At 52.5% G+C, this 11,763-nt stretch overlaps 1 protein-coding gene across 1 annotated transcript; it reads right to left on the minus strand.

Annotated features, from left to right (window-relative positions):
- On the minus strand, window positions 1-10,723 carry ATP1B4 (ATPase Na+/K+ transporting family member beta 4). Its single transcript, XM_066182441.1, has 9 exons — window positions 10,625-10,723; window positions 10,331-10,385; window positions 7,539-7,701; window positions 4,750-4,878; window positions 3,822-3,926; window positions 3,376-3,572; window positions 2,683-2,739; window positions 1,926-2,021; window positions 1-1,389 (listed from the first exon to the last, which is right to left on the minus strand). Exons 2-9 carry the CDS (start codon window positions 10,382-10,384, stop codon window positions 1,228-1,230), a joined length of 963 nt encoding a protein of 320 aa, XP_066038538.1. The 5' UTR covers window position 10,385; window positions 10,625-10,723; the 3' UTR covers window positions 1-1,227.
- Between the last annotated feature and the right edge of the window lie 1,040 nt (window positions 10,724-11,763).

The raw sequence follows: 11,763 nt of genomic DNA on the forward strand, positions 1-11,763 counted from the left end.
TCACTTTATTTTAAATACAAAAAATCACTTCTTAGAGACTGATATAGATCAGGAAATGACAGCAGATAAAGTTCCTTGGCTATGGATGTAGGACAAACATACCATAATGCCCCTGTTCAGTCAGTAATTTTAGTAAGTGTGCTTTCCAAGTGGTACATTATCCCAAGATGTCCTGTCCTGCTGTGTTCTCATAGCTCCCAGCAAGCAGAGTGCACCTGATCTCTTGTCACATCCGAGGGAGGCTCGGGCTGCTCAGGGCAGCGCCCTCTGTGTTTCATCAGCCTTTGGGGGTGATAAACTTATGCCTTCACTCACCCCCAACTCTAACTCCTTAACCGTGAAAGGACTGAGCATTCACCTGCATTTTGCTGCGGCATTATAGCTGTGATCTCTCTGGAACGGGGAAGGAGAGGTCTGAGAACTTAGGGCACTTCTGTGCCTAATCAGGAGGCACTGCCAACCTACGAACCGTGACAGGAGAGGAGAGCTCCTCTCACACATCCCTGTCCAAGAGACTGCTTGATGTTTCCTGGGGCAGAGAGAAGTACTGGAGTGAAGAGGAGGGAGGGAGAAATGCATTAATCTTCCCACTTCAGAAAGGAACAGCTGGAAGGGTTCATGGGCAAACGATATTCTGTGGCCCTTGCTCAACACCTTGGGTGTGCTGAACAAGCTGTGTAAAATGCTGCAGTTAAGATGCTTCTGGGGCTGGAGATCCTAGAAAGCATTTTGAGAGCTGCCATTTTCACTTTTCAACTGTTACTGCAGTCATAATCCAGAACTTTTGCTGTTTATTATTTTAACAAGAATAATGCTAATAAACTACCTCCTTTTTAGCCTTTGCCTGAGAAATGCACATAAAACTATGCTAAAAAATAAGATCTAAAGGCAAGAAAGATGCATTCCACAAAAATCACTCCTAAAAGACCTTATGAAAATAGCATTTGCATACCAGAGATTTTTTTTTCAATCAAAAGTGGAATCTTTTGCAGGTTCTCTCCCCAGGGGAAAACTTTTAAATTTTGCTAATATTGATTTACATCAGAAGATGAAAAATGTGGATCCACACTCCATTGTATCTCATTGGTTTCCTAACTATGAGCAAAAATAAATTAATAGTAATTTCCATGTGCCTGTTTTTCCTAGCAGAAAAAAGTGCTGGCTTGATGTTTTAAAAAGGTAAAAGCCTCTGATTGACTTAGTCTAAATGCCTGGTGTGGGCAGGAGCTACTTCCCAATGTTGAGTGTGAAGATGATTCGGCCCAGGAAGCGGTCACTGTTCAGGTCGTTGATAATTCCTTTCCCATTCAGACGGCACTGAATGGGGACCAAGTAATTCTTCTGCACATCTGTAAAGTGCATAGCCACCAGCGGGGAGGTGTAGTTCACCTGGAAAGATAGGAGATTTAAGTGTAATTTTTGAGGGAGCAGGAAAGCAGGCAGGGCTTTTATGTTCAGTAAAATAATTCATAAATGGTTCATGGTTCCAGGCACCTCAGAGTGTCTGCCTGATGTCCATCAGGGTCCCTCAGTATGCTGAGCCTTTCTGTGTCTGTGCCTTAGCAAGGTGGGATCACTACACATTGCCTCTTGGTCATTGCCCAGGACAACACCAGACCATGGGATTCTCAAATGCTTTCTGCTGTCCTAAAGATCACACACACCCACTCATATCCACTCTTATACACATACACAGAGTTACACACACTCTTACACACACAGTTACACATTCACACACTGTTACAAACACTCACATACACACTTTGTCAGACACAGAAACAGAGCGCTGTAATCCCAGTGCCCATGGCCTCCGTCCTGCCCACATCTGCCCAAAATAGCCTCAAAAGCACATCTGGACCCTGTGCAGCAGCTCCTGCCCTCCCATTCCCAAGGAAGCATAACAGATATGCCAGACCCTTACTCACGTGAGTGAACTTGCCGTAGTAGGGATAATACATGAGGTCAAATGTCCCGTTCCCAGGGTAGAAATCCACCGACCTGAGGTGACTCTCATTGCCTTTCTGTGATCAAAAAAAACAGAGACACATCTGCACACATCAGGCATGGGACACAAAATACAGCTCTCTTCAGAGTTTGTCTCAGAGCAAATGCCCCTTGTCAGAGCCCGACTGAGCTCAGCCATGCTGTGTTTGCTGTGAACCCAGTGGCTGCCCTGCTTCCAGCCAGAGAACAGTGGAGCTAAGGAGGCATGGGCAGGGTTACGGATTGCTGCCTGTTGATTCCCTGCTGCACCTTTGGTCTCTAAGGGTGTAATCCAGCAGCTGCCTGGGCAGTGGGAGCCTGCCCTTCACCCCATTGCTGTTGCTTGCAGGGTGCCCCCAAGACTGAGGATGCTGCAGAGCAGCTGGAGATGTATATGAACACTTCCTACTTCCCACTGAGCTCCAGGCTCTAGCTGGGACCTGGCACCCAGGCCCACAGGCTGCCCCAGGGGCTGAGTATGGTGGTGCCCATGAGGTTGCAGGAGCAACATGGGAAGCAGGAGATTGGAACCTCTTTCACTCTCAGCAGACAGGCCTCCAATTGTGCCCAGACACATGGGCAGCACTGGGTCCTGTGGGGTCTGGGGGCAAAAACGAGGACCAATTGTGCTGAAGTCCCTCAGGAGGAGTCATCTGGCCTTGTTCCCACCACGCTGCTGAGCACGGAGGAAAGCAGTACCTGCACTTTGCAGTCCACACTCACGGGGCCCCCGGCACCAGGGCGGTAGCCTATGATCTGCAAAAGCAAAAAACATCCATGCTTGTAGGAAATGTAGTGTCAAGCACAGGCTGCCTCCCTTCTCCAGGGTTTAAACCTTTCTGGGTGCCAGACACATTGCTCAAGACAAGAGCTGTGTGTCCCTGCAACAGGGTCTGCCACCCCACACACTGCAACCTGCCCATGGCTGAGTGCCAGATTGCTGCCTGAGAACAGGGGCAAAGCAGAGAGCACAGAGAGAGTCCAGACCCCCTGGAGAAACACAGCCTCTTCCCCACACAGTTCACATCCCCTCCATGCTTATTTTCCCAGCAGTGAGCAATGAACCACCATGCTATTAGACTTCAATTAAATTAAATTCTAAGAAAACTCCCATTGTAAAGCGTCTGGGGTGTTCCCCTAAAGCTCAGTTCCTAATAAAGAAAGCCTGGCAGAAGACCCTCCAAGCACTAAGGCCTCAGCAAATCAAATGCAGCGAGTTTTACGGTGGGTTTTTTTTAATGTTTTCTAGCAGATATGGCCAGCAGGTTTGGGAATTCTAGTTCCCTTTTTCCCTGGGCCTGAGAAATGAAGGAGTTTCAGTCCTTGTGTGGTCTTCATCACACTGGGATGCCCCAAAAAAGAAGGAACTAAAACAAGCAGCTTTCTCTGTACCCGGTTCATCTTCAGCAGGATACAGGGCTGGCCTTTTGAGTAGCCAAACGTTGGGTCGTCAATGCCAGAGCAGTTCTGCAGCAGCGAGCGCTTGAACTGGCAGGCCTTCTTCTCCTCACTGTCATTTCCCCCTTGGATGAAGTACTGTCCTGGGACACACTCGATATTCTTCTCCTCCTGAATTTTGTCATCATAAGCTGGGGACCAAGAGACTTGTTAAAATCCCCCAAGTCCTGCACAGACCCAAACTCTCAGAGGACATTCATATGTCAAGGGCCCTAGGAAGTCATACCTGGAAAGACAAAGCTCCCTCCCACAGAAGCTCCTATGACCTTGTGAACCTCCCTTTCCATATGTGGCTCATGAGGTACCCAGGAGGAGACCCCTGCACTGCATGCATGTATCCATGGATAAAAACAACCTCTCCAGGGTGACAAAGAGCTCACCTGCTAGGAAGTGGTGCATGCTGTCCACGTAGGGCTGCCACGTGTTGGGCTGGGAGACATTGAAGGCAATGGTGAACCCATTCAGGTACGGTCTGATCATCACTCCTGAAGGAGACAGACCCTGATAAAGCAAGTGTAGGTGACCAGCCATGGGCTTGGGCTGTGTGTTGCAGGGGCTGGTGCATTGCGTCGGGGCTTGGGCTGGGCACAGGTACGAAAGGGGCAGCAGCAGCTCACAAATCAACTCTCTCCTCCACCTACTGATCCCTCACCTTCCTTTCACCCCAAACACATCAAAATGTCCAGGAATCATGGGAGATATGGAGAGTCTCAGTAGTGTTGTGGGTTAGTGATGCTCTTGGGGTTGCACAGGATGGTTGCAGGTCCCCCATATTCCCAGCTGTGTGGGGCAGTTTCAGACAAGGAACAGGGCAAGGGCCCTTTCTGTTTCCCACCAACACAAAAACACAGGGAAAATTCTGTGTCTGACATGGGGAAAGGATTTTCTGAACATTCTCTTGCCAGAACTCCCCCAAATAATAATACATAAAAGCTACTCTTGAATTGCATTTTATTTTGAAGTCATGAGGTATAAAGGGCCAGCAGCTGAAATGCATCAGCATCACCTGTGAAATACCTATACTTGGCTTTTGCCTTGAGAATAATGATAACAATAAACAGTTCAATTAGAATAATAATTAGCATCATCAGGGTGAATATTTCTCATGGGGCTTTTTAAGATGTCTGATCCTCTCCAGAGAACCTGCAGCTCTGCCAGTGCCCTGAGGTGAAAACACCCTGTGTTAGGGAGGGCTGGGTGACTGTAGGAGTACACAGCTCCAGCAGGGCTTTGCCTCAGGTCCTAGCCATGCCATTTTGGTAGGACACTGATGGGCAGAGGTGCCCAAGGCCAGGCTGGGGTACGTACCTGGCGGAGACACTCGGTCCCGAAACCTGGGCGTGTAGGGGCTCAGCGTGAGTAGCATCACATACAGGCAAAAGGCAAACATTCCCGCCAGGCATGTGTAGAAAATGAAGTAAAACAGTAAGATCAAGCCTGCAAAAGACACAGGCATGTCACTGTTAAGGCAACCAGAGCACATCCCGTGGGATGTGTCCCACTGGGATGCACAGACGTGCTCAGCACGGCGTCCTCTGCAGCTCTGAGTCCGTGGTGGAGGTGGGAGCTTGCACCCCCAGCCCTGCACACAGACTCTGGTGTTTCTGGGTGCAGGACTGCCAGCTGCTCTGGGGCCAGGGTAGCTGCTGTTTGGTTCTGTGCCCCTTTTGCTGCATGCCCCTTCCCAGAGCTGGGTCAGGACCAGGACCAGGTGTGTGTGTTTGTGTGTGTCCACCTGCCTCAGCTCTCTCTGACAGATGGACCCAACATTCCCTCTTGCCCTTCCCACCCCCTCCTGGCATGGTAACATGCAAAGGTACCCAGTGGCTCCAGCCAAACTCCTGACGGGGCTGTGGAGCAATGCTCTTGCCCTGATTCCTGTCCCCTGTATGGAAGGGACCCTCGTGCTGGGACTGAGCAAGCAGCATCACTCAGGGCTGCAGCACCACTGACTGTTTCATAGCCCAGACATTCAGGGAATGGGTTTGTTTTTCCTCTGGACCAGGCTGATGGCTGAGGATGTCTCAAGAGGCCACAGCCTATGAATAAAACCCAGCAGCTCAGAAAGCAAAGCAAAGCCCTAACCCAAATATTTCCCAGGAGAAATGTTTCGGCGGCTTGGAGGAAGCCCTGGGAACACAGATGTGCACTCCTGCCGTGCTTCTGCCAGGGCCACCATGCTGGGAACCACTGTGGGGCTGTGTCCTGCTGAGGGCTAAGCTGGGGCTGATGGGACCATCACTGCTGCTGGTGGCATAGAAGGGCCAGTGTCCAGCCCTGCCAGAGTGATGATGGATGGTGTTTCTGCACCAGCCTGGCAGAACTGGAGCTGCTGCTGGAGCACCAAATTGATGCTTGTTGGGCCCTCTTCCTACTTCTGCTCCCATTTTTATGTTCCCTGCAGTGCAGCAGGGAGAGTAGTCAACAGCAGAGAGGGGGGTGAAGCCTGTCCCAGGGATCACCTTGTGGACAGTTGTGTCCCTGCATTTGGTGAGTGCAGGTCCCCCTGTAGCCCCCATCCCAGGGAACAGCTTTAGAGCCAGCACAGGGGTGCAGCCCTAGGCTGGGCAAATTCCCTCCTCCCCACCCATGAGATGAGAGTGGGAAAGTTCAGCTCCACTCATGTCCAAATGCTCTCACTTTAAAATAAATTTTGATTTTCATAATGGCTTCTCCTGCCCCCATGTAGAGACATGAGCACGTGTCTGTGCACCAAGGGCACACATGAATATGGGCAGTGGGGTGACAGAGCAGAGCACTGTGATCCCAGGGAGGACAGGATATGCTGGACCCACCCCAGTGCTGCTAGCACTGCCAGCAGTAGCCTGACAGGGTCACATCCACACCAGACTGAGCAAATCCTCTGACAAGGATCTTCTCAGGACCTGGAAGAGCCTCCAGAAAACCAAACCTACATCACTAAGGACTGCCACCTTACTGCTCCCACACTACAGTCTATGCCTTCCCATCCAGCAAAGAAGCAGAATAACTGGTCTGCCTCTGTGGCCTGCAAAGGACATGAATGTCAGGGTCTGTCCCCGACTCATACTTGCAGGTCTTCAGACTCCTCTGCTGCTGGTGGGCAGTTTCCTCTGTTTCTCCCAGCTGTCACCACAGGCTTTTCAGGAGACCCAGAGCTCTTGGCAGGGGCATGGCAGGGCTGTGAGGCTTGTGGTGAACTGACAGTGCCCGCCAAGGGCAGCAAACACCAACCAGCAGCCTCTGGTAGTTCACAGCATTACACTGATGGATGTGCAGGTGGCTGTGGGTCAGGTTGGGATTTTCACTCTGCCAAGGGGGCGGTGTGCCGGCAGAACAGAGCTGCCGAGGTGGGTGGCACCGTGTGTGCTTGTGGCACCTTGGTTTTGGACCAAGCCTGCAACAGTGCTCGCCCCACAGGCTGCTCTTAACCACCCGGGGCACCTCCAGACTCAGCAATAATTTTTGAAGGCCACATGGATGTGGATAAAGTAGACAGGGTACCCAGAACCACCAGAGCTGGCACATCCCAGTCCACCGGCTCTGACAGCACTGTGGATCCTGCTGTGGGCACCCTGTCACTACCTGGGAAACTGTGGGGTGACAGTGCTGACCAACACTTCCCTTCCCTGTCTAGAGTCAGGGCTGCTCTGCCCCATGGTGTGCACCCTCCACAAAACACCTGACCCACAGCCCAGGCACTCTTCCCCCACCAGCCTGATGGTGCCAAAGTCACTGTCCCACGGGTCCCTGACTTACACAGGCAGGGGCAGGAGTGCAGGTGGCAGCAGGGGTGCACAGCTGCAGCAGACTGACCTGCAGCTCCCATGCTTGGAACTTCTTTTCTAAACTTCCTTCTGGGACACGGTCTGGGCAGCCTGAAATCTTTGCTTTCACATTCTCTGTCAACATTAACCTCCAGACCACGGGAAACTTTTGCATGGTTTTCTGCTTGTCCTCCTCACTAGTTATTTATTGCACTAGTTAGAAACATTAACACTAAAGAAATGGGCAGGGGTGGTCAGTCCAAGCTATCAAGGACATTCACAGGCAAGTGAATCCATTGTGAAGCAGAAAAGGCAACAATCCCCAAAAGTGGGGCTTGAGCAAGGACCTACCCCAGCTCTTGGCTGTTCTCCCCAAGCATGTTCTCTCCTCCGGGTTCCACAAGAATATCTTCATCTCCCCAGCCAGGTCTGCCCAGGTTTTGCTCCCCATGTCTGTCTTAGGCTCGTCCTTCTCTCTGTCAGGATCCTGGACCTTCTCCTCGTGCTTTTTTTCCTGGAAGAGTTGCAGAACACAACCCCCACAGGCAAGCTGAACTTCTCATTGGCCAAAAATAAATGCAAAAGCACTTAATATCTGGAAATGTTTCAAATTTCCATTTTCCCATCATCACTCTTGAGTTAAAGAGAGGCAATTTTGGCTGTTCCAACTTAAGCTCACTTAGAACCCAGCATCCATTTTTCCATGACATGTACGTCACTGCTGTCACACTGGGTACTGTCTCCTTGTGCTGGCATTTACAGAAACTCCTATTTTTCCACCTGCATGAACATGACCAAAGAAAACCTGTGATCTTGGAATGCTGGGACTGTTCCCACACTTCTGCAACATCTCTGAGTTCACGTGCACATTCTCTGTGCTGCCACAGATGATAGCAGGCAGCACTATTTAAGAGATCAACCAGCTTGTTTTTCTTGGCCTCTGAGCAAGTGTTCAGTCTTTGAAGAAATTCCTGCGTTGTTACTTTTTTGATTACACTGAGTTCCAGAAAAAGCATCTCCCCAGGTTGCAAGAGTTTGTCTTTTGCCTAAGAGGTGAAAACTTGTTTGTCCAGAACTCAGGAACACAAATATCTCTGTACCTGTGCCTGGGCAAAAGTCACTTGAGACACGGAGGCTGTCCTTCATTCCCCTTGAATTCGGGCAGGTCTCCAAAAGCAGGCTGGTGGGAGAAGGTGCCGACTTTGCTTTCAACTCAGGGCAGGGCTGGACCAGGCACCTCCGGGGAGAAGGGCGATGCTGTGATCTGGATGGGTTCATCACCTCCCCACATTTTAATGCAAACGCTGTTGAGGGGTTCAGCTGCTCCGGGCTGGGTCAGAGCCACGCTTGCCCAAACCTGCCACAGCTCCCCGAGGCGGCTTGTGCCTGCTCCAGGCGTGGATCCACAGCAGCTGCACTGCAGGATCACCCCTGCGTGTCTGTGCTCAGGGTCATGGAAACCTGCCGGCCCTGGGCACCTGTTGGAACTGGGACCCACTGATAAGAATTTGCAAACCCTGGGTTTCCCCAGGCGAGCCAGGACATTGCTGACAGCTTGGCAAAAGCATTGCTTGGAGATGCCTTTGAATTGGGGGTGAGAAATTAAACTTTGCTCAGACACACAAATACTGCAAAACAGTGAGAACGGGGCAAGAATATTGACTCCAAAGCCTGAATGTGTCCATTTGGGAGCCTGGGCAGAGCAGGGTTTGTAAACCATCCCCATCCCACTGACTGCCCTGATGGGCTCTGAATAAGGCCCCAGTGGGGCTCTTCTGGGAGCACTCCTGCATCAGAGTGCTGCTGCCAGAAAATGCCCACAGCTGCCTGCATGGCCAAGGCAGTGTTTGGCACAGGTCCCACACCCCTGGCTGGAGCCCTTCCTAAGCCAGCTCCTGCAATGGCCTGAGGTGCAGGGTACACAGGGTACCGGACTGATGAAAGCAGTGGATTTTGGAGTCAGGAAGCAGCAACCCCAGCGCGAGTCACCAGCAGGGACAGGACAGGAGGTGTGGGAGCTGTACCCTGCCAGGACACTCGCAAGGGAACAAGTGACTGACAAAGAGGGGGAGGAGGAGGTGTTCTTCTTCCCACTATCCCCAATAAATAAAAGAGCTACCAGCAGAGGTTTTGGAAACTTTTCTTCAGACTGCCAGAGTAGGGGGTACTGCCCAGATAAACTCCACACTGATGCTTAGTGCTGCACTGGGGAAAGCCCTCTGAATTTCATACAAACTTCTACTGGAGACAGCAAGAGCCCACACTCAGAAGCTGCTACCAATGCTTAGAGCTGGGGGATATGGGGACAGCCTCCCCCATCATGGGACCTCACCCTGGAAACTGAAGGAGGCTTTTGCAAGGAGGGAACTTTCCAGCTCTCCTACCTCTATGCTGTGTGACCCTTCACTTGGTGAAGAGTCCTGCCCTACCGGCTGGGAAAGGCCACAAGGGCTCCATGGCTGAGGAAGCCCCAAGCTCACCCCGTGGATCTCTGTGGGGCAGCTGGGCAACATGGGATGATCCCAGTACCAGGTCCCTGGCAGATGTCTCTCCGCTACGGAGGTAGGTCATGTCTGGAATGAAGCACAGGTGGTTTATCTTTGCAGCCCAGGACAGAGACAGTCTTGGAACAGGCCCTTGCACCTGGACAAGGGGCAGAAGGAGTGGCAGGAGTGCAGTGGGGCAGGGAGAAGGCAGAGCCACAGCAGGATATGTTGGGACACTGGACAGTCCTGAGTTTCTGCCTGCTGTGACAGCTTGAGAAGAAGATCTGGGGTTCATCTCTGGCAAAATCATTCTGTGCTGACTGTTGTGGGTGTCCTGGGGGAGCTTACCCCCATTCTCACCTCAGACAAGGTCAGCTCTCAATGTTGGATTCCCCCTGCTGAGATTCAGGTATGTAAAGTGTCACCCTCCCCGAGTGTTCCTGTGCCTCCAGTCCCCCTCACCACCCAGCACCACTGGCCAGACCTGCCACTGCCCTTTCAGTCCCACCAGCCCCCCATACAAAGTGCTTTGCCTAAGAGACAAAGCAGCATTTCCTAAAGAAAAGTAGTTATAAATTTATCAGCCACAAAGCAGGTCCTTGCAGCAGCTCCCACCCCACCTTGTGAAGTGAGGCTAGCACCTCCCAAAATACTCACCACCTTCTGGCTGGGGCTCCTGAGCTGGCCCTCCATGCCACTGGTGCTGTCCATTCTTTGGTGGGAAACATAGGAAAAGTGAGTGTTAGCACAGCAGCACTGGGCCCCCGTGTGCCAGTGTCATGTCGTCCTGGCTCTCAGAGACTCAGAGACAGAGCCCCCTCCCCAGCACTGCCCCCAGCCCTGCAGCACCCCCTAAAACAGCAGCTATGCCAAGGCTGTGGGGAGTAACGCTGTTTCCCTCCCTACCCTGCAGAACCTTGCTGCTCAGGAGTGGATCAAAAAATAACTTGCCTTCCTAAAGGGGGTAAGCTCAACGCAGCAGGATCCTATCTTGAGTCCTCTGGCATCTGGTATCCTTTGCAGCACCCTCAGTGCATCCTGCCTCGTATTTGAGTTCTCATCACTGCCAGCCAACGCCCTACATGGGGAAGCCGGGCTCTTCCTCCAGGAGACCGTGTAGCTGTTAATAAACATTAACAAATCGCTGGGGTTTCCGATGGCTAGAAGTGTCGGTCAATGTGTGCTTGTCAGTCACAGCGGGGCCGGGGTTAATGATTGCGAAATCTCTTTTGCGGTGAAAGGGCCAGTGAGAGGGGCAGGCAGGTCTATATTTATCCCCGCGAACAGAGACGACAGCCAGGAGTTCACAGCACCCTTTTCCTTGCCTCAGGTTTAAGAGCTACCCACAGAATCTCAGACAAAATCCAGAGGCACACCTTGCCGTGACACCCTGCAGACCGGGGCTGGGGAGTGTCAGATTTTCCTCCATCAGTGAATCACAGGCATGAGATGATGCACTGGGGCCTCCGGGGCGCGTGCTGGAGTCCTGCTGCTGGAACAGCTCCAGCGGTGCGATGGCACAACGGGGGCGGCCCGTCCCCGGTTGTGTCCACGCAGCTCTCGAGGAGCACTGAGGCTCGTTTTACACATCTGTCCCAGCCTGAGTTCGGCACGATCCACCTGCTCGTTCTCTTGGCCCGTTTCCAATGGCATCGGCGACCCTTCCGTTCGCCAGAGAGCCAGGCCCTGTTCAAGGGTGCGGAAAGGCTGCCTTGCCCGGGGCTGGGACTGTGCCCGAAGGCACAGGGACATCTGTCCCCGGCTCCCGCAGGGCTGCTCGGTGCCGTCCCAGCTGGCAAAGCACCATTTCTCCCTTTCCTCTCCTGAGCATGGCTGAAAGCCGCTCACCGGCTGTGCTAATAAATGGGCGCAGCGGGAAACAAAGAGGTCTGGCAGCTGCCCCGGGCTGAGCAGAGTTGGCCGGGGCTGCCACTCGTCTGCCACCGGTACCGGTATCGGTGCCTGCCCGCAGCCAGCCCGCCGGCAGGAGGGCACGCCGGCAGCTGTGCCCACAGCAGGACCGCCTGGCCAGGCCGGCGCCGTTGGGTCAAGAAGCTCGGGAGGTGGAATGGGATGCAGGGATTTAGCAT

Source organism: Chamaea fasciata, unplaced genomic scaffold, assembly GCF_029207755.1.
Source record: "Chamaea fasciata isolate MVZ Bird 193981 ecotype frontalis unplaced genomic scaffold, bChaFas1.0.hap1 SCAF_4, whole genome shotgun sequence".
Classification (NCBI taxonomy): Eukaryota; Metazoa; Chordata; class Aves; order Passeriformes; family Sylviidae; genus Chamaea; species Chamaea fasciata.

Bases quoted from the DNA above. Each gene is read 5' to 3' on its own strand.
- ATP1B4 (XM_066182441.1), bottom strand. From the start codon at position 10,384: ATGGACAGCACCAGTGGCATGGAGGGCCAGCTCAGGAGCCCCAGCCAG. The intron at 2,740-3,375 runs GTACAGAGAAAG...TTGCTTTTGCAG, and splicing joins TCCTGCTGAAGATGAACCGG to ATCATAGGCTACCGCCCTGG. The intron at 1,390-1,925 runs GTGAGTAAGGGT...CTATCTTTCCAG, and splicing joins ACTACGGCAAGTTCACTCAC to GTGAACTACACCTCCCCGCT.